This window comes from Python bivittatus, unplaced genomic scaffold (genome assembly GCF_059951505.1).
Source record: "Python bivittatus isolate LINGU-HERP-01145 unplaced genomic scaffold, Pbiv_v1 ctg000340_np1212, whole genome shotgun sequence".
Taxonomy (NCBI): domain Eukaryota; kingdom Metazoa; phylum Chordata; class Lepidosauria; order Squamata; family Pythonidae; genus Python; species Python bivittatus.
In genome coordinates, this window is record NW_028277056.1 from 11,753,790 (window position 1) to 11,777,244 (window position 23,455).

A 23,455-nucleotide genomic window follows, 5' to 3' on the forward strand; every position below is an offset into this window, starting at 1 on the left:
AAATTCAGTGTCTTCCAGCTCCATTTTATTCAGACTTTGTGGTGGGATAGAAGGCTTGTTAATGAGAATAATACCAACAAAGGAAAGAAAACAAAGTTTGGGCACCCCCCAGATCTTTATCATTGGTTGGGCTTAGTCTCAAGTTTTAAAATGTAATAATGTAAATACATCTGAAGGGCAATGTGTTGTGCAGAAGTGTTTTGCAATCCTATCCCTGTCCCCCCTTCAGCAGACAAATAAAAAAACCCAAACTAGTGGTATTTGATTAGGTTTAAATACCAACTCTATCTACCAAAATTATTTACCCTGGGAGTCCTGATTCTACACACTTTGGGACCTCATCCACATTTGTTACCCATTGTGGTCCTCGTTTCTTCCAAAAACATTTTAAAAAGAAATTCTGTATCCCCTCTTTCGCTACCCACTGGTCATCCATCCTCCTGCTTTAAATATTTTAACCAAAAATACAAAATATTACGCTTACAGTGTAATGCAGAAAAACACCACTCATCTCATGATTCTAGGAATTCAAAACCAGGGACTATTTTGAAAGCAAAACAGTGGTGAAAGCTTTGCACAAAGCAGTGTGCTAAAGTGTCCTGTGTTCTCTCTCTCCTCTGTATAACAGATCAAAGCAGTTGACAATGGCCGGCCCCAGAAATCTTCTACTGCACGCCTCCACATTGAATGGATTAAGAAACCACCACCATCACTCATCCCTTTGACTTTTGATGAACCCTTCTATAACTTCACCATCATGGAAAGTGACCGAGTGACAGAAATTGTTGGCGTGGTCTCTGTGCAACCTGCTAACATCCCCTTGTGGTTTGACATAGTTGGTATGTTGGACCCATATGCAATCTTGCCAAGAGAAGAAAGGAGTGTTGTGTAGATTTGGGTTAGAGAAAACTAACAAAGGATTAACTCTCTGGCATTGAAACTGCTGTAACAGTGCTGTACTGAATGTGGCTAATTTAATATAACTACTTTTTCATGCTTTGGTTTTGATGCCTTAGCTAAGCTATATGGCTGGATTGTTTCTTTCTCTTCCATAATATGTGATCGACTTGCTAATGTTGTCTGTCATTTAAATTCTCTGGCCATAATTTGCTAATCTCATTTCTAAATGTATTTTGATGGCGACTTAAACCAGCTGTCCCTCATTTCTCTCTCTCTCTCTCTCTCTTTCTCTTTTCTCCTGGTGCTTTTTATTTCCTTTTGCATTCTGTTACCTTGGTTGTTTTCTTTTTTCTGCTTCCGACTGCTCTGCTTGAAGGTGGCAAGCATGCTCGAGAGATGTTCTATATCCTACAGACAGCTTGTGGGCAGAACTGCTCAACCGAAGGTACCTTCAGTGCAAACACATTTGCTACAGTTTTATCAACTGCCTTTCTGGGTGGTCTTTTTAATTTATAAAAAGAGATCTGTGAAGTCAACTGCATTTGTATCTTTCTAGCTTTCCAGGAGACATCACATGGACTTTGAGCATCCATTTATCAGCAGTGTGCATACTTGTGCCTAATTTCAATCTTCCTTTGTGATCGTCAGTGCTTTATCCACCAGAATAGCTTTCAAATTATTTGGAATGCCCAGAAACGTTGCCAATTTGGAAATATTATGCTCTATGTGATGTTAATCTTTGCAGTCTGCACAGAAATTACATGATTCAAGATCCAGCAATTAGAATGTTACCTAATCCAGTACAGGTGGATTATATCATACCACTTCTGCAAGTTGGCTCCCAGTGCTGGCTTTGACCTTCAGAGCTCTAACTTGCCTTACTCAGTTTGGTGTCCTCCAAAAGTATTAGAACTGCAACCATAAGAATTCCATGTTGAGAAGGCCGTGCTGACCAGAAATTCAGGAAGTTGCAGTTCCAAAATTGATGGAAAGTGACCAACTGGGAAAACTGAATAGTCTCTCAGGACCTTCTGCCTTCTCAGTGTATTCTGTTTGTTGAAGCCTCTTCATCTGGTTTGAGGTCTAAAAAATTATGAGTGGCAAGGCAAGACAGGACCTTTTCTCCTCTTCAAGAGAGTTTGTCTTGCTTCTTCCTTACTAGTTTTGAGTTGCCAAACAAAGGTAGGAGTTTTTCTGGAGGGCATTTGGATTACTCTAATTAGCTTCCCTTCTAAGTTAGTATTCCTTTTTGCTGATAATGAGTATACAGTGCTTCATTTTGAAAGTTTTATGAGACATGTAATTATTTTAGTATGTCTTATTAGCCATCTCAGAGATAATTGGTTGATAGGCAATTTATATTTATATTATTTATATTTACATACACACACCCTAAATAATAGTGTGCATCTGTCAGCAAATTGTATTACAGGTCGAATTGAATTAAATCTTTTATATGAACAGAATTCCTTTGGCTGCCTGGAATTCAGCTTAAATAAATTCTGTCAGCCCCAATGATCAAGAAAGTTTCTTTTAACAGTGAAAATGAAAACCACAGGGTGGGTTTTTTAAACAAAGGAGGAAAATGATGGGAGAGGAATCACACTGTATGCCAGATTGGCAGGTGTGTTACAGATGATGGAGGCTGCCAATCGGAAAGATTTGTACACCCATGAATCTTTCTTACTGCTTTGTGTCTCAGCAAGCACTCAAATGCGCTGAGAACAGCAGCAGATAATTGTTAAATTGTCTCCTCTTGAATGGATGCTGCATCAGAGAACCAAGCAGGTGTATGTCTGCTTTCTATCTACTGAATGCAAAACCAGCCAAGATGAGAGAAGAATTCCAGATCAGAGAACAGCAATCAGTAGCTTGTATAGATATTTTTTTTCTATAATGTTTTGCAGTCAATCTCTACGTGAACCATAGCTCAGGAGCCGAGCATCTTCAGCGTAGAATGTCCTAGATTGAATCTCTGCACCCCCCTCTCCGTTGGTCATATTAGCCATAGATGCTGAGAGTTTTGGTTTAGCAACACATAGAGGTCCATGGATTCCCTATTCTAGCTTTAAATCTTCAGTTTTAGGTCCCAAATAATATGGTCAGACAGTTTTCTGGGGTCAGTATGAGTCATTTCTTAAAACAGCTTTACTGGCTATTGATATGTGTCTAGGAATGATTCATTTAGATCTATAAAGCCATATCAGGACTTCAGATCAGACTAGTCAGTGCACACCAGGCCTTTCCTCAACAGCAGATGTGTCTACATAGACCAGCTTCTGCAGCTATTTTGTTGCATGATTTGGAAACAACTGTGCACTGCTGTTGCACCATACTGTTGTTAATGATGTGTCTACATTTGCCTAGCAGTGTCTCAAAAGTTTTCATCTACAAAACAGGCCTCTATTTTTCTAACTTATGCTCAGGAATCTTGAGATCGATTGGTTGGTTGGTTGGTTGGTTGGTTGGTTGGTTGGTTGGTTGGTTGGTTGGTTGATTTGCTTTTTAAAAATTTCTCTTGGTGGACCTTCTGAGCTGACATTGTTGGAAGTAGCAGAGAGTAGGCTACTATAATAGTACTGTTTTCTCCTGCACATCCCTCTGAGTTCCTCACATTGTCCAGTCTGAAAAAAAATGAAAGATATTTTCCCTTGGGATTTGATGGAAGGGAGGCTTTCAAAATGAAAGATGATTTCACAGTGAAAGAGTCTATTCATACATACATACACACACAAACACACACACACCTCTTGATCTTTTCTAAACTCAGTAAGTGTAAGAATACCACATTACTCCCATGAGAATTTCTCTGCAGTTCCCTTTTCCTTTAAAGGAAATGTTGAAAGCAAATTCTCTTTCAACAAATTGAATAAGAAATTGTAGAATAAAAAGCACGAGATTTTTTTCTCCACAGTACTAGTAGGTCATACTGTGCAAACCTCATACATCAGGATCTTCTGGAGAGAACAAACCACAGAGTATTTCCCTGGCATGTTTTCAGTTTGCTTATGGCACCCTATTCAACTATCAAATATTTGCACTTATCCCATATGCTAGTAAAATAATATTCAAGATTTTGTAATTCAGACTTCAGCAATGCACAGGACAAGAATTGCCAGATGTACAAGCTGGATTCAGAAGAGGCAGAGGAACCCAAGATCACCTTGTTAACTTCCAATAGATGATGGAAAAAGCAATGGAGTTCTACAAGGATATATATCTTTATTTTATTGATCATACTAAGGCTTTTGACTCCATAAACCACAATAAATTGTGGATAGTTATTAAAGTGATGGGTGTATCAGGTGATCACATCCACCTATTGCAGAATTTGTATGATGATCAGGAAGCAACAAGATAGAATATGGAGCATTTAAATGGTTTAAAATGAAGAAAGGAGTATGCCAAAGTTATATACTATCACTTTATGTATTTAATTTAGATGCACAACATCTAAAGGACTAGAAGAAATAGAAACTGGTTTTTAAAATTGCTGGAAGAAACATTAATAACCTCAAATATGCTGTTGATATCATTTTGACTGCTAGAATCAAGGAAGACTTAAGAAATCTCTTGTTGAAGGTGAAAGAAGAGACATAAGGCAGCTCATTTTTTAAAAAACATCTAAGATTATGTTAACAAGCAATGCCAACCTAATGCAAATAGATTGTCAGGCCTAGTCCAAAGAACTCCTGGAGACCATGCAGGTTCAATCAGCAAGGTTTATTAGCCAGCGCCTGTTTACAGAAATCTTCTCAGACTGACCAGCAGTTCCCAGGCACAAGTCTCTACTATCTTCTGGAATGTTTAGAGATGCGCCAGCTTCCTCCGCTTATCTCCAGAGTGTTGCTCTGGAGACGAGAGCACTGTTTTCACCCCCCTTCCTCCATTCCAGTCCATCACATAGATGGAGAAGAAGCTGAAGTAGTAACAGACCTTATCTTCAGAAATTCACAGGGACGGTGACTGTAGCCATGAAATAAAGTGATGTCTGCTGCCTTTGGAGAAAGATTATGACTGGTCTAGTACGGAGACATCAAACCGACCACAAAGGTACATAAGGTCAATACCATGGTTTTCCCAGTTGTAAGATAGGGCTTTGAAAGCTGGGACCATCAGAAATTATGCTGGAGAAAATTGTTGTGAAACCATTGTACTCAGGAAGAAACAGTCATTCAGTTCTAAATGAAATAAAACCAGACTTCTCACTGGAAGTACAAATAATGAAGCTAAACCTTAAATATTTTCAACACATAATACAAAGGTGAACCACGTGCCCCCCACAAGGTTTAGAAATATTTAAGAAAACACATTAATAGTGGCTTCCACCCTCTCTGAGGCTCATTCCACCCTTACAGGGTGCAAGAAATTCCAGACAAGTCCTGCTCCTTCCGCGTACCTTTGGATCACAGCATTATCACAGTTGTGAATTGAGGAGACCCTTCCAAAATTCACCTCATCCTCATTTCTCCCCAGATTGTTGTGTTTCTGAATTGGCTTCCATTTGTTCACTCTGGAATTTCAGAAGGTGGTTGTTGCTCTTTCTGTTTTTAAAGTCCTGCATGGAGCAGTTTGCTGCAGCTTTGATTATATTTGAAGTGCCCACGGCTACATTGCCTGTGCAGAGATACACTAATAAAATTCTGCCAAAAAGCAAAAACAAGGAAAAAGACAATCTTGCATGCATGACTAGCTATACTAAATTAATCCTGATGTAGTCCCAAAAGCTACAGATACCCTTCAGTCAAGCTTTGTTTCAACAAATCTTCCATCCCAGCTGATTGAGAGATGGTGTCTGACCTGGTTATTAGAAATCTGTACTGTCGGTTTTATACTTTAGTCTCTCAGCTTTGATGATGCCCAGCATTCTTCAGGATTGGGAGCAAGTTATAAATATTGTCCATAAATTAAATAAATTGCGAAACACCCAGGGATTGCATGGATATAAAAATGCAGTTTTTTAGACAACAAGGGAGTCATTTGCCATTGTGTTTTTCCGTATGTATGTATGTATGTATATATATATATGAATGATTTTTTAAAAGAAAATTAAAAAACTAATACAAACAAATATATAGTAAGTAAAAAGAAAAATATATAGTAAGTAAAGTAGAAAACTAATATATAGTAAGAAAAGGAAGAGGAAGAGATCAAAGAGAAAGTAAAAAGTGCAAAAAAGAAAAATAGGAAAGAAAGAAAAAAGATACAAAGAAGTAGCTTCCAATTTTCTTTATAGCAGTTATAAGTACAATTATAAGTTTGCCTCTTAGTCTATGGTTGCAATATACCTCTCTTCTTTCTATAATCCATTCTATCTAATCATCAAAACCATAAATCATAAGCTGATTTTCTTCTGTTTCACACAAAAAGTCCCCAAGAGATTTCCAGTCAGCAATAAATGTAGATATCATCTTTTCTCTAATCAATTTGGCCATCTCAGCAAGTTCCATCGTTTTCACCAATCATTCCTCCATTGTGGGTAATGCCGCTGCAGTTATTATGTACAAAAACAAAATTCCATGACTTTTTTTCCAGCTGGCCATTGCGTTTTTCCAAGAAAAAGTTTTTTTTTCATTTCCCAGTCTATCCTGCATCCCTAGATTTCCTGGTGGTCTCCAATCCAAGTACTAATGCCCAGCCATGGCACCTGCTGGCCCCTCAGGAGGCTGCATGGAGGCCTCGCAAGGCTTCGGGGAGGCCTTGTGAAGGGCCAGCAACTGCCTCAGCCAGGTACATCTCATCAGCAGTGGGAGGAAGAAGGTGGTGAAGGTCAGCTGAGGGTGGCAGGGATAGGTGGCAGCCAAAGGGTGGAGATAGGGGGAGATAGCCAGGTGGGGGGAGTTGAAGCAGAGGCAAGTGCTGCAGAGCAGGAGAAGCATGAGGTCCTGGCCTGAGGACGGCGCAGTCCTTGTATAACGACTGCAACCAGGACTGAAACTGCTTCGCTAAGTGGTGCAGTCACGTAATGTTTCGCCTAACGACCACTTCACTTAGGGATGGAAATTCCAGTCCCAGTTAGGGTCATAATCCGAGGACTACCTGTATTATGCTTTTGCATTCAGTATTCCTTTATTCATTCTGAAAGTATTGATCGTAGTTTATTCTTCAAAAGGTCATTGCCTTGTTCAGTTTTGGAAAAGTGAACCATGTCCTATCCTAGGTCAAGGTTAGGTCCTGGAAAAGGGGAAAGCATGGCTGTATGTTGTGAACTCTAGTTTCCAGGAAGATTACTCATACCCAGAGATGCATACAGAAAAGTAAATATAACACTAGAGGGTAAAGCCACACTAGTCATTGTCCAGGAAGAAGTTCCAGAAGTAAAGCAAGACACCGAGTGTCATAGTCAATGTGGTGTAGTGATTAAAATGCTGATCTAGGATGGAGAAAACCCGGGTTCAAGACCAATCTTAGTCAAGGAAGCTCACTGCATGACTTTAGATCAGTTTCTTCCTCTTAGCCCAGCCTGTCTCACCAATTTGTTTTGGGGGGGAAGTATTGAAGAAGGAAGTACTCCATATGCTGCCTTGAGCTCCTAAGGAAAGGAGGAACATACATCTCACAAGGAAACAAAGAGCAAACAAGTCCAAGTAAGCAGGGTTTCATTGGACCAGGGAAATCTCTCCAATGGCCAGGATCCAAGATGCAAAAGTAAAGGTCACATAGGCTTAAAAATTAGACCAGGATTACCTGACCTATCTTGTTCCTTTAAGGAGTCTTCCTGAGATAGCTGCTGGTGGCCTATCCCAAATGACATGTTGAAATGAACCAAAAGAAGTTCATGGAGAAGCTCATAAAAAAAACAAACTTGACCCAAATAGTTGAAAGGGGAACTTAGTGAAGCATGTTGGCCCATGACTGAAGCATTTGTCCTTGAAGCATTAAAGCAGCTACATCCTTGAAAAGACTCAGTACAGGTATTCCTAAGTCTTTCCCTAGTTGTCTGCCTCTGAATGTACATGCAAAGGCACTACTGTTGCTGGGGTCATCGTGAAACAGAGTGGCTGTTCATGCACACACATCTGCAGATAACCAGGGACAGCCTTTGATGCAGCTACACTGAACTTTCAGGAGGATGTGGCTGTTTTAATATTCTCAAGAGAGGTCATTCCATGCCAACCCGCATATTCTGCAAAGTGCTTCTTGCAAATAGTTTGCCCTCAGACAAGATTTTAAATGATTCTGGGGTTTAATTCAAGCTAATCTATGCTTTAATTACTAAGAAAAGGTGCATTTAAAAGCACCGGCTTGCTTTTTAATTCCTTCTAACTTTTAATTGCTTCTAACTTTTAAAATGCAGAATTTTCAGTGCTTCTGCTTTTACTATTAAGCCAAGAGTACTCTGATAATCTTTCTGTCTTCTGATTTCCAATTATGATTCCAATGAAGCACATTCAATTAGTATCCCTCCTTTCCTTCTCAGGGTTATCAGTGAAAACATTATCTTCAAGGAAGCACCCCTGTCCCACGGCTAGCCTCATTTTATCACACATTTCTCCATGAGGAATAAAACAGCCATCAAATCTTTTCTTTGGAAAGGTTTTCCTCAGTTGAAATTAGTGTGAGATGGTCTTCCTTTTTCCCATAGAAAGCAAAGGGCAGGGTCTGCTTTGAAAAAAAAGCAATAATGAAAAGCGTATAATCCTATAGAAATATTTTAATGCATTAATACCATTATGGCTTTAATTAAATGTCAAGAACAGTTATGCCATTGCTTACAATTGAACGCTATTAAGTGTGTGTGTGTAGCAGTTCAAAAGAGTTCAGTTGCTAAAACATGCATAGAAGGTTGCATGGGGAATAGATATATGTTTGGCATAAAATCAAATTAACGTCAGATCCAAAGTGCAATATTCTTTTAAAGGTGGAGGTGGACCTTTGGGAAAAGCCAGGCTTAGCTTGATGTGTCCAGAAGTTCTTCTTAGACCAGCAGAGGGGATGTGGCTCTTTGTTAGAACATCTGTTTGCATTCTTGGCCATCTACATTCAAACCCTCACCTCTCAGTTTGAAACAAATCAAATTGTGCAGTACGAAGAGGTGGTTGCAGAGACTATAACATCAATCTGCAGATGAAGGAAAACACATTATTGAATACTCCCCTGTATATACAATCTGCCTGTATATGGGGGGGGGGACCTTTTTGTATAGAGCAAATCACCACTTTGGGGAAAAGCTGAAGCTATCCTTCTTGCAAATGTCCTGATTTTTATTTTCTAAGAAAGCTTAGAGGGCCATTTGAGACCCAGAGTCAGTCCTGGAAATACAGATGAGGCCAGAGGCTTGCTCTCTTTGTTTAGTTGTGTATCTTTTTCTTTTCAATAAAAATAATTTTTAATCATGAGAAACCAGGTGTCACATGGAGCCTGATAGCACTATGACGTGAATTGAGGAAGTCTCTGTGTACACTGGCTTTTTCATGTCTTATGTTGCTGACCCCAGTTTCAGCTGCTGGCCTCCAGCTCGTGAAAAGGGAGAAGGTTAATTTTTATTTAGTTCTTAGTTTCAGAAGCTCGACATCATACAGAAGCTCCAAGTTTGACTTAATTGTGTTTGGTGATTAGAACTGTTTCACTTAATAATGGGATAGAAATAGTTCTTGGTATTAAAGCTTATGAATCATGTGGATCTGGTAGAACTTAATGAGCCTGCCGGATATCCACTTACTAACCCAGGATGCGTGGCATACTTCCATTTCCCATGTTTCATAGTTAGAGTGCCTTACATCAGGGATTCTTATTGTGTCACGCATATAGGTGGACGCCGTCCTTAAGACCCATTCTACTTTTATTTTCTCAGATATGAAACGTAAACAAATTGCAAACTAAAATGGCATGCTGTAAAGCCACATAACATCTTTCCAGACAAATCCTGATTTCCAAGAATGTGGTTAGATTCCACATAAGCATTCCTAGAAAATGAAAATGGAGAGTGGCTGTGATCCAATGCTTTGTTAAGTAGCAGGCCCACCAGCCCAGAAGAGGAGGAGGAGGAGGAAGGAGAAATGATAAAGCTGTGGATTACACAGTGACTACTTTGGAGGACTAGAGAAGGTGGCAGGGAGCAACTGTGCCAATTTGCTTTCTGGCAAATTGGTATTCTGCTGGTCATACCACATTCTCCCCCACAGCTATTTTTTTGAAGCACCCATGACCTTCTCCTATGTGCCCAAGGCCTCAAACTTTGAAGAGCTCTGTGTCACATTTTGAAAGGAGAAACGGATCACAAGAAGAGAACAAGCATCATTCTGGCCCTAGCAGTTTCTTCACTGGAAGCAATATGTGGTCACTTTGTTAGAGGTATGCATGGAACGGACAGTAAGTTCTGTCGCTCTGTTCCAAGCTCAAGATTTTTTTAGACAGAGCAGCTATAACTGTTTGCCTATCCCAGGCACCATCAATCTAGAATCTGGAGCAAACGCAGATTTAGCAAACAGTGGGAAGCTGCAGAGTTCTGTGAGGACCACTAGAGGCAATAGAGAGAAACTTGGGGGGGGGACCTCTCTTTGCTCCCATCTACTGATCATTGAAAGGAAAAAGCTGGGTTCTTTAAAACACCCATCCAGATATTTAAAGAAAGGATACTCTGCACCCATTTCTGCAGAGCCTAGCACTGGCTAGCTGTCTCCCCAAACCCCTCAAAAATTGATTTACAGTTTGTACCCCCCCCCCAAAAAAAAGCAGGGGGAGAAGACAGATCACCCTGAGAAACTTACAAAATATTAAAAAATGTGACTGATCACTGTGTTGAACCAGGGTGTTAGGAAATTACTCTTTCTGCTTAAATAGAAGAAAGGAACTATGCAATATAATTAGAGGCTATCTGGAAGTTGAAAGCCAATTGGTTTGTTAAGCTTCAGGGGTGCTAGATCTCCTGGGATTGAAACCATTCTGTGATTCCTTATTATACCAAGAAAATTTAAAACCAATCATGTTTTCCCCATGCCCTAAATATGTTCAGGATAATTGTTTGGGGAGCAGAGGAGAGACAGTGAAATTAATCAGTTTTTTAAAAAAAAACCTCCCACCCCAAGCTCCTTCTTGACCACGTTGTGAACATCCTGGCACACCAACATCACCTTCTGTGAAAACTGAAGATACCTTGGCTCACTCATTAATCTTCTTGACTTCTTCAGTTAAAATGGGACAGAAACCTTTAGGCAGCCTCTGTCCTCTTCCTTTCCCCATCTCCAGAAAGATTTTCTGTAAGTTGCAATTAAAGTGGATTTACTTCATCAGAAGGCAGAAAGGGGCAAGCAGGGCAAGCATGGTTCCTTTTGATCAATGACATTTCTGAACATAATGACCAATTTATTTAGTCACAAATTATTTATGACTCTCTCAGACCGGGGGTGGGGGGACGTCCCTAGTCTTACCAAACCTGTACCTTTTAATAAAGCAGTAACTGGGGCGGGGGGGGAGAGTCATCGTATTGAAGAAATGTTTAATTTACGATGGGGCAAAAAAAGGTGCAAAGCAACTGAAATGGCAGGGAATTTGTGGTAAAATAAGAAATAGAACACCTGGGTTTTTACTCAAGTATGAATATTTTGAATCACAAATAACTGGAAGACTGGTGCTTCTAAGAGTCATATGTTTTGAACTTTCTGGTTCAGTATATGTATATTGTCATTATTATGGGTATTACATAAATGAGGTTTTGTATTTTGCAAAGATCAGCTGTGCAAATCTTTTGATTCCTGCCGGGAGAGAGTCACTGTGTCTTCCTTAAGGAATCCCTGCCAACCATAAGGGGAAGACAGGTTTTGCTTTCAAAAGAGCCTTCATTGATTAGACTACTGATAGACACCTCCTAAGAAGTCAGGGGCTCATGACTTTTGGATGACCACGGAAGACCAACTAATGACTCACTTAAGGGTCACAGAGATTTTTGAAAGGGGTAAAGGGTGGAAGACAAACCATTTCCATTCCTACTCTTAAACCTCCACTCTCCCCCAAAGCTAAGACACAACCAAATTAGGCCATTTTGTAGTTGCGTTTTGGCAGTGCAATCCTGGGGAACTGCAACAATTCACAAACAGGTTGCTGACCCTGAGTTAGATCCTGTCGGTGTCTGCAGGGGCAGGATAAGCCTTTCCGTTGCCTACCAGCACCAGTGCAGGCAGAACCAACCAAGTAAAACAGATGTCCTTGGTAGGAGTAGTTGATAATCAAGAAAGGAAGTGTTCTCTGCCAATAGCTTCCAGAACGTAATTGGAGAGCAGCATACTCTCCTTTTGCACTATCAAGGCAAAATAGAGAAAGCTCACAGTCATAATCATGAGCAAGAAATAAGCTAAGGACAACCATTGGCACTTCCCCTTTGACAAATCCCATATGATGCCCACCCTTCCCTCTTTTCCATGAGCCTGACACCTCTTCTGATTTCCCTCTCCTGTACCACCAGAAGAAAGTTCTTTTCTACAATCAGAAGAACTCCTCTCTCCCAGATCAATGGAGGCTCTTTTAAAGCATGGGAGACATTTCTGAGCAGAGTTGCCTACTAACTGAAAGAAAGCAAAATATTTGCCATCAGGTATACTACCATGGAGAGAGTGGGGTTGTGTGCATTAGACCTTCTTTGTGCTTTCGGTGATCCTCACACATGCTTTGCAAACAGAAGATCCTGGGTTCAGTGCTAGGCTACCCTAGGTAAAATTGACTTGTAACAAGGAGAAGTGGGAGTGTGTACGTTCTCGACTTGGGGAGCCAGTCCAGTTAATGTAGGCAGTCTGGGCTAGTTAGCCAATGAGTTGGACCTGGTTTAAAGGAACTTTCTATGAGAAATGATATTTATTTTTGGGAAGTGGATTGTTCATTAGAGGAATCAATGATTTTTAAAAACATGCCAATAGCCATGTTGATGCTGGTTGAGAAGTGTGACATGGAAGTGATGCTCAAATCTTGATCCCAAAGGCATATGCAATGAAGATTTTGGGGGGGGGGGGCGTTCATACTAACAAGGGCACACATCTTTGTAAGTTAATAGCCTGATAAAACATTTTAAAGATATCAATTACACTCTGCTTGGATGCATTGCTGAATCTTTTGTCTGCAATATTGGTTGCTGTTTCCTTCTCCCCATCCTGTCCCTTGTTATGACATCTATTTAAATGATGCTCGAAAGGGAAAAATTAGCTTAGAACAAAGACCGCTCAGTGATAAGTGCACGTTTTGCGTAGCGCCTCTTTGTAAATCAGCATATCCTGGTCTGTGGCTGTTGCATTGGGTTTTTATTGTCTTGAATAAATACATTCTGGGAATATAATTGTACCTTCTGTTGTAACAACAACTAGGGGGGAATTTCGAGAGCTCTTTCGAAGCTGACAAAGGTGTGGGGACTATTGTCGTCGCAAAACCCTTGGATGCAGAGCAGAGGTCGGTGTACAACATGACAGTGGAAGTCACCGATGGAACCAATGTGGCCAGCACTCAGGTAGCATCTGTTATCACGTCTGTCCCAATTCACACTTAACATTTATTAAAATGCACCTCTAGTTCATGAATAAGTTCATCTTGTTCTAGGAAAGGAATCTCTGAGAGTAAATCAGCTAAATTGTGTATTTGCTTCTTATGTACCGTTATTACATGTATATCTCGCCTTACTATTCCAAGGAATGGGGTTCAGTGTGTCAAGTCCCTCTCCCTTTCCTATTCACTTGTCCCATGAAGGAGGTTGGGCTCAGACAGTCTTCTCCATGTGTCGGGAGCGCAACATTTGGCCATGCTGAGTGGGAAATCTGGAGTTTCCAATCTCCACTTAATAACACTGGGCTGAAAGATAGGAGCAAAGTGAAAATCACAAGGCTGAGTGGGAACTGAATCTAGGTCTCCCCAATCCTACTCTAATAATCATGGAGGATCATGGTTACATCACAGTGTGGATCCATTGCTGAGTCTTTTGTCTGTAATATCCCGTCGCTTCATTGGTTCTGGGCTGAGTTTTGTGAAAGACTGTGGTTGCGACAGAGCTTTGTTCATCAACAGCACCCCTCCTTTGCCTCTGCCACATGCCATGCTGTGTATCTCACACACTGCATCATCTGCTGTGGCATGGGTAAAAGAGATCAGCAACAATTCACTGTCAGGGACTGCGTACTCAAAGGTAGTGAATATATCCCTTACAAACACATGTTTCTCCATGCTTCCTCACATTTTCACGATTGGAACACACAAAAGAAAGTGGGAAGCATACTAAAGTAAGCCCTTTCTCCCTTGAATTAGTGGAGGAGGTGGAGAATACTGAAGGTCAGAAGAAAATATCCAGGTCCAAACACATAAGACTGAGGTCCATATTCTCATTGTTAAGTGCATCTTTAAAATGCCCAAACTTACGGGATTGCCAAATCGTTTTGAACTTGTCAAATCTTGTGAAATTTCAGGCTGAAATAGATAAATGTCACCGTTCTTATGTGAGATCAGATTATGCTTTGCTGAAATAGGACATTTAACAATCTCAGACGATCTTGATTAAAGGGTAAAAAGAATGAAATAGAACAGAGGGGGTATACTTCGACCATTGTGCAAAATTGTCCAGTGTGAAAAGACATTTAGTCCTTCAATTAAACTTGCTTGGATGAGGGAGGGGAGGTTGGTCAATCTGACCATCTGTTTTTCCATTCATGTCCAGTATAAAGTACCTACTTTCTGGCCAACTGATCTAGGATTTTTACTTACTGGTACTTTCTGAGGATGATCTCTGTAGCGTCTGTGCATTCCAAAGAATATGTTTCTGTGACCAAAAACATTGTTTCGTTGTTTTTTCCCCCCAGTGGATTCATGCTACGATTAGGAACAATGCCAGAGAAGAGATTAGCCATTTCCTTATGACCCTTACAATATCTCATTTCCCATCCCGACAATGTAGCCTTTTGCTTTTTATGCTCAAATGCACCTGCATTTTTTCCTGATACTTGCCAAATTGGGGTGGGGGGTAATTCTAGAAAGAATGGGTAGCAGTAAAAAAAAAAAAGAAGAAGGATCCAATAAGTCAATAGATTTGTAAAGCCTTAAATTCTCCTGTGGCATTCTGAATGTTGGCCACCAAGCAACCGAGCTCCAATTTGTGGAATGAAACTACATATATATAATTGGATAGGACTTGCTGATCCTTTTCTTTTTTGCCCTGGCAGTGTGTTTGCTATGCTGTTGGAGGAGGCAAAAGACATTGTCAAAATGCCAGAAATGTTTTCCTACAGTAATGTGATCAGTGAGGTGGATCTGTGAAACAGTTTTAGTTTCTGTAATGAGATGGCTGCCACCCAGTTACAGGTTTGGGTTTTCTTTTCTGCCTGAAGACCATGATGATTTCCTTCTCCCTTTTCAGCCACTGCTTATGGTCCATTACTACTGTAGTAACGGGAATCAAATGATGGTGGTTTACAATTCACACAAGGGTTAAGTTACTTGTGTATTAGCTTTGATGGCAGCTGACCAAAAGAACTTAAGGGATCTGAGTGGGCTCTGAGCCATCCTCGGTAAATTCAGGGAGTTATCTCAGGCATTTGGGGCTAGGAAAATGTGGAATAAAAAAAAAATGGATTCAAGCTGACTCCCAAAGCAACAGCTTTGCGGTATTGCATTATTGGTCCCAATCATCTGTCTTCAGCATTCTCAGTCTCTTGGAGGGTAGAAAGCTACTAGTAGTGCTTTAATGCTAGCAAAGTTCTATTTTAATGCCTCTTTGCAAGGACTTCAAGCTGAACAGTGATGGCGGGGGTGGTAGTTGTGGGGAGAACGTTGATTTATGATCTGAGAATGAGTATGAAGGAACCTGTCAGGTTGATTAACTTCAACGAAGGTTGAGTCAAGAAGACCATGCCAACAAGAGGCTTTGCCTGCTTCCTCTGCTTAATTCTTAACTTCTTTCAGTCATGTGGCAGTTTACAGATTTGTATATGCCATCTTTTTTACAATTGCCTCAGTATGTTTGTATTAATCTTTCCCTCATCTGAAAATTCAGGAAATGGAGCATCTCCTCTGCTTAAATTTAACTCATGGATTGTGAATGCAGTGGTGCATTCACGTATGACGCTTAACTATGCCTCTTTCCAGCATCATAAATTCTCCTTCCCTCCCATACCCAAGAGGAGCAATTCAGAAGCCACTTGTTTTAGTGTCTCAACCTCAAACTGTGATTAATACAAACCATGGCTTATTTAGGCCATCTTTACTGATTGAAAATGGTTTGTTTTAAATTAACTGTAGTACAGTAACCGTAATCAAACTTTGCAGTTTGAATTAGGGAACAAACCACAATCAATCAGTAGTAGAGGTCTGTGTACTTTTCTGCCCTTTTTGCAAAGAAGAAGAAGAAAGGCATTTAGAAAACTCCAGAGCTCATTAGATGTCCATGATAAACACACATTATGTAACATTATCTAGTATTTTTATCTAGTATTATTTTTTCGCTAATTTAATATGGATATTTATATTTTTACTGTTTTTAATGTTTGATGTTAATTGTGAGCCGCCCAGAGTCACCCACTGGGAGAGATGGGCGGCATATAAATTTAATAAATAAATAAACTGGACTGTATTCTAGTGAGAATCACATCACCAGACACTGCATGTGCGTGTATGGATATGCTCCAAACTTTTGGGATCTGTATATTACAAGAGGTGTAGAAATTGAAATTGAAATTAAAATCAGAAAGCCTTGTTCTTGTGTTGATGATATGTATATGAGTTTGGATAAAGATTGATATTTATTCTTTAGTAACATTTGTCAGAGTAACCATAATCTAGAGCAAACTAAGACTATTTTTGATGGGCACCATGGGTTTCAGATTAGGAAGAGACTTGCTTGCCTTCTATTTTATCTGCTTGGATTTAATTGTATTTCTTCAGGTCTTTCAAAGTGTAGTTTTTTTGGGGGGGGGGTTGGGTTTTTTTCCCCAATTCAGTACATCACATTTGGAAATGCTTTGAATGTTGTTGCCAAATTTAGAAGCCAAAAAGGTTCAAAGAGTCTTTATTGAGATTGCTTTAACCATGTGAAATGGGAAAGGAGAAGGAAATACTTCAAATTGACGCAGTGTCTCTTGGCTGTAAATAAGATTGTTTAGGTGTAATGCCCAGAAGGGCCAATGAAGTAACAAAGTATATCATGGCTACCTCCCTTGTTTTTCTGTGGGTGGCCTGGGGAGAATGGAAGATAGAATGCCAGTGAAAAGGAGATGTAACAACAGCAACAAAACACATGTCAACAACAAGGAGGTGCTCAAACCCTTATTTCTGGCATTTATTTTCTGTGGGTAAGAAAGTAACCTGGGTGCCCACCAAGGAGACCAAAGTGGCGTAAGACATCTTTATAGTATGATACGAAATGGACAAATGGAATAAAACAGATCACTGTTCACCTTAGAAAAGGTTTGTGATTTAAGAGACGTCTTCACAGCATTGCTTAGTAAGAGCATGTGAATGAGAAGAGGTTCCAGGTGTCCAAACAAACTCCCCTTCCTTTATGCCTTCCCCCTAAGGAGAGGTTCCCAGCAGAACTTTCTCGTGGGGGCATTTGTCATGACACTGTTCTACAGCCCTATTCTTTCTCCTTCCTTTCCTTGATGTTTAAAGCTTCCAGACACAAAATGGCAAGCTGCAGAATCAGTCCCGTGATTTGGTGCCTAGGCAGTCATTCTGATGCATGGAAGGAGTTGTGCAATAGGATTTTGTGGAGCTGAACCTTTCATGTCCTTCTGAGGTACAACAGATGTCTTTTTGTATCATTTCTAATAATGTGGCAGAACCTCAGAGATACAGAACGTAAAGCTGCAGGCAACTGAATTCATTATCCAAAACACCCACTGCTTGATGGGTTACCCATAGTACGGTCTGATCTTAACCACCTTGCAATTTACCAACAAAATATATAAGCCAGTTACAGTATTTTTTATTACTCAATTCATTGCCAGCTTTTCTCAGTCATGGAAGCTTGTTGTGGGTCTCACATCCACACAGCAACGCTAATATTAACTACTATGACAGATAAATTGGCTTGCCTAGGGCCATGATGTCTGGCTAGGATTTTTTCTCCAGTCTTCTTGAGTTCAAATCCAACTGTCTAATTGATCAGTGTGACTCTTTTGCTACCACTGGTTTATCTCTTCAGGTTTATAGGGCAATCCCCCTTAAGGTTTGTGAAATGTGATAAAAGTAGGACAATAACAACAGCAAAGATCTGCTTGCAGTCCCTCATTCTTTCCCCTGCAGATTGTCAAGCCAATCACAGCAATATGTCATCAGATTAGAACATAACTGAGATGTTGCTGACTTATTTCTGAACCCAAGTCATGACCCAAACAGGCAAGGTTTCCAAAGGTTCAAAGGGAAGGATCATCTAACAAGATCAAACCTATATAAGCCTAACCAATACATAACAGTGTTTATTGCCAGGAACAACAATTCCCTCCTGCAGAAAAATAGCCTTAGGGTAAGTTATATTATTTAGGACCTAGAGGAAAAAAAAGAATGGGAAAAAATTGCTGGGATTTCACAAATTTGGCTGACTTGAATTGTCAAGGTCATTAGCTGCCCCTGTTTTCCTTATGCAAAGAACTTCAGGTCTAAAGAAGGGTTTATTCTTGCATATAGTTTGTGTAAATGCTACTGTCAGCATTTTCCTCCTGATGTCTCTTGCAAAAGTCCAAGGAGAAACAATTTCTTTTTTCCAGAGAAAAATTGGGAGGGAAAGGGTTTTCTTTCCCATTTTGTCCTCCCCTAAAACACAGGATAATCTCAGTATCTTGTTCTATTTGGCTTCTGCCATCTTTTGCAAAATTCCAACAGGAAGGAAGAGGTACCAAGTTCTCAAGGGGGAAAAAAATCAAGCTATTTTCTTTCCTTCCCCCCACCCCCGCCAAATGTTGGTAAAAGTGTGTGGTAGCTAGCATGTTCAGCAAATAAATAATTCATGGGGGGGGGAACAGATTATGAAAAGAAGCTACTTCCCCTTTCTCTATTGAGTGATTAGAGAGGAAGGAAATATACTTTTTTCCTTCAAAGAGAAGGGAGAAAGAGATAGTCCCTTGTCCAAGAGTTGGGATATTCCAGAAGAAGACATGTACCTTCAGAGGGGGAAAGTATTTTGATACCTTGCAGAATAAAGTAGGTTTTATCACTAGGCAAAGCAGAGTGAGAAGAATGTTCTATGTCCCATAGAAACCAGTGCACACACACACACACCTTCTCCCTGACAGTCTAACTCCCCAAGTCCTTTCCTCTTGGACCAAAGCAATGCATGAAAAACTGGAACTCTTGAATTTTTCTTCAAGTGCACATGAAGCATTTTTCACATTACTTTGGTCACCTAATGCGAAGATAGGACTCTTTGGAAAAGACCCTGATGCTGGGAAAGATTGAAGGCAAAAGGAGAAGAGGAAGGCAGAGGATGAGATGGTTAGAGAGCATCACTGAAGCAATGAGCATGAAACTGAGCCAACTCAGGGAGGCAGTGAAGGACAGGAAGGCCTGGCGCGATGTGGTTCATGGGGTCATGAAGAGTTGGACACGACTTAACAACTGAACAACAACAACAACAAAGCACATGAAGCATTTAAGCAACACCTTAAGGACATCACTATCCAGTGAGTTCTGATGTCCCTCCCTAAAGACATATTCCTAAGTAGTTCTCACACTCCTTTCAGACCTGCCAGACATCTAAACCAAATTACTCTCCCCAAACTAAGGAGAGCTTTAACTTTGGCATGTTTCAATACACTCCCATCAGCGGTTTTAGAATGGAGATATGAGGGCATCCCATTCAAATCCAGACTGTCTCCATGCAGAGAAGGAGTCACTGAAACCATCAAACATGTTTTATTATTCTGTTCATTTTATGCTGACAGTCACCATGAACTGTTAACCCCACATTTAACTAAATTCCCTGGTCATTCTGGTCAGTTTTATTTACAAATCTTACTTTCAGACTCAGATGGCTGTGTTTCTTTTAGTGTGACCAAACTTTGTCATACAATATGTAAGATGCAAAGCAGTTTGATTTATATGCTTACCTAATTAATGAACTAATCAGTATTAGTGTTCTAAGTGCAATGTGTTTTATGGACCAGACATTGACCATAATAAATAAATAAATACACACACACACACACACACACACATATATATATGTATCTTTGACAGGCATGCGTGCGCACACATGTACACATACACATCAAAAGGAACCAAAATAATCTGCCTGCATTACAATGTAAATGTGAGGAATAAACAAACAAATATGTAGTGAATCAAAATTACCTTGCCCTCAAAATGGTAAATAATTAGGTGGGAGGGAACTAGTTTTTCTTCCAGATAAATAGAGTATCTGTGTGTGTTCACCCTTGCATACAGTGAGTCTGGGACTAGGTGTTTTTTTAGAAAATCTTTTTTCCAGGAATCATGACTTTCATATTGCCTTTGATTCCAGACTTCAATCTTCGGGGAATTTTAATAAAAGACATTGTGCTGTGCTGGCCAACCTTGTATAAACTCCACAATGAAGAATTCACACACCCCCTTCCCCAAAAGACCATTGGTACTTGGCAGAACTCATTACATTAATCTGATGTTGAGATCTCATTGCCTGCCCTTACTAAGACCCAAGAAAGCTCTTCAATCTGTTTGGGAATCAGAATGTTTACTCTTGGAGGAACATTTGCCATGCCCCTGAGAGTTCACAACTCCAGTTGTTGTCATTATATAGCGAAGTGATGATCTTGGATGGTATAGTAAACTGCCAGTTCATTTAATATTTGGACAACAAATAATCCAAAGTGAACATATGTTGGGGTGTTTGTTTTCCCATACAATGATAGCAAATCTGCTTTCTTGCAAAATACAAGAAGAAGAAAATTCGAAAGGATGCGAGCAATGCCATTCAAAAGAGCAAAAGAGAAATAAGGGTTTGGTTGCAGGGGTTTCCATGGTAGGCTTCATATCTGATATAAAATATTTCGTTTTTTCTGATATAAAATATTTCTGTGCTGTGGGAGAGACTTTGCCCAATCCCACAGTGTGATTTTAAGTAGCCTATGCCATAACACTGCTACTCATTCTTTTTTGCATAAACCATGATGTTTGGGTGCACAAATCCTTTGACAACGTTCAGATGATAGTCTGCAGCTTTTAGATTACAGTCTGTAGGTGCTGCATTTGGGGACACACATGGGTCCATGACAAGGTGCCTACTAAAAAATGACTCCCTTTACATACAGAGAGGGACTATATTCAATGTGTAACTCAACATTGCTCCATTCAGGGTTTCTTTGGGGGAAAAAATCCTTACCACCTTGAAGAAGTAGAAGGGAAGATAACTTATTATGGGAAAGCAAGCGAAATCTCTAACATCGTTCTCAATTTCAAGAAATTACACTTCAGTTATTTTTCTTAGTAAGCAATAATAAGCAAAAACTGTCAGCTTTGGCATTATAGATTTTGCAGGATAGCTGTACTCAGCTTTTAACAGATCTGAGTATCACTTCTTTCATTCCCCCAGCCTTACAAAGTAACTCCTCCCTAAGGCTACCTCAGCTTCTTAAGTAACATATAACGACCGTAACTTAAAGAGAGTTTTATTATGACTGCCTTCTAGACTGTTCCCAAGATGGATCATTGCAGACTGGGGGAGGAAAGGGACAATTGTTTGTGTGTTTTCTGATAAAATATTCAACAGAGGTCATGAAATTTTGCTAATGTCATGAAAAGCTAATGTTTTGTGTTTCTTGGAGGCCTAACTCTTTTCATAAAATAGTGCTCTAATAGCACATAAGAAACTTCTTAGATAGCTATCCTGCTTCTCCTTGCACTTGTCTGTTGTAGGGGATAGACTACTTACATCTCACCAACAGAGCCTGCTGGCTTGTTCTGCTTGGAAATAAAGGACAAATAGCTTCTTTAGTTGATATAAACAAGGTAGTGGCAGACAAAGAAATCCTCCATTTTCCCCTAATAGTGCAATAAAAGAGAAAATGCCCCAGAAACGTTTTCAAAGGACATGAAAAATCTGAAGAAGTGTTCATGGGTCAATTGTGATGCTGTACTCGTTATATGGTTAAGGGGTGGGTGGGTGAATCTCCTATCCTTTGTTGTACATTCATTTTCCGGTGATGTGTCAGCTCCTTGGGTTCCTACTCTTAAGTTAAATCCCAAGAGAAGGCACCAGGAGAAAACTGCTCCTGTGGAGATTTTCCAGTCACCATTAAGTCCTACCCCTGAGAAATTGTTGGAGAATTTCTGCTTCCATCAGTTAGATGGAAAATGTTGAAAGCCAGGCCTTTGGATTTTATCTAGCTACTAGAGCTCTCCCAGAAAATATCTGGAATGATGATCTTGCATATGATTTATTGAGCCAAAGAATTGGAAATGGTCTGCTTAGTTTAACCCCTCTGTTTAATTAATGAAATCTGACGCTGCAGCATCTTCAGCAGATGCCTGTTCAGCCTTTTTATGAAGGTTTCCACTCAGGGAGGGAGAAAGGAGAGATCCTTACCCGTGGGTCACCAGATGCCACTCAGGATCATGTGTAGCTCCTTGACTTTAATTTTTTGCCTCTTAAAGCTCTCTGTCAGCCATTGTCTAAAATGATTCCATGGTTTCCTGCTATTTTGAGGCGCAAAATCATAGTATAACAAATACCCTGTAAATAGGATTAATGTTTGACATAAATCTAACCTAACTTAAGCCCATCAAATTGAGCCTTGCTCTCAAGTCTTTTCCCTTTTCTGATTGACTATCCCCTTTCAGATATTTGAAGAATAATATCACATCCATTGTCAGTTGTCTTTTCTTTTGGCTATACACACACAAATCTTTCCATAGAAGCAGTGCAAGACCTTTTTGGAAGAAGGAATAGAAGATGTGGATAGTGATGGGTTCAGTGGACAGTTAAGTTCAGTAGACCTTTTTCGGTTGTAGATAAGTATGAAAAGACAGGTGACTTTCACACATACTGTACATCAGAAGCTCTACATCTGATAATTAACTACTGTTTTTATGCAATCATGTGTCTTTTTGACAAGAGTCTGTATATATTGTTCTCTCTTCTCTTTTTTTTTTTTCCTTTGATCCTTAACTAAAGGTATTAATCAAAGTTTTGGACAATAATGATAATGGTCCAGAATTTTCCCATCCAAGCTATGATGTAATGATTTCTGAGGACATCCTACCTGACACTGAGATCCTTCAAGTAGAAGCTATGGACAGAGATGAGAAGCACAAGCTCAGCTACATCATTCACAGCAGCCTTGATTCCATCAGCATTCGGAAATTCAGGATGGATCCCAACACAGGAGTGCTGTATACTGCTGAGCGCTTAGACCATGAAGCTCAAGATAAGCACATCCTCAACGTAATGGTAAGCACAGAATATTAATAGTGTTGTGCTCTCCAACACTATTGCCAGCTTTAATAGGTGCATGCTATAGTCTTCTGATAAGCAAAAAGGCTTTAAATTTGGTAAGGAAGCAGTAATTAGTTTTCTTCCTGGCACGGCAATGCATTTATTCATTGTGGAGGCTTTGTAAGGTTTAGTACGAAGGAAGGATTTTTATCTTACAAACTGCTTGTA

The 23,455-nt window shown here is 39.9% G+C and overlaps 1 protein-coding gene across 3 annotated transcripts in view; it reads left to right on the forward strand.

Moving 5' to 3' along the window:
* FAT3 (FAT atypical cadherin 3) overlaps positions 1–23,455 on the forward strand; it is a 477,600-nt gene that overhangs the window by 345,631 nt on the left and 108,514 nt on the right. For all 3 annotated transcript variants that reach the window (XM_088140551.1, XM_088140550.1, XM_088140552.1), the window contains exons 6-8: positions 629–839; positions 13,191–13,330; positions 22,967–23,242. In XM_088140551.1, the coding sequence (XP_087996677.1) occupies positions 629–839; positions 13,191–13,330; positions 22,967–23,242 (627 nt within the window). The remainder of the gene's footprint in view (positions 1–628; positions 840–13,190; positions 13,331–22,966; positions 23,243–23,455) is intronic.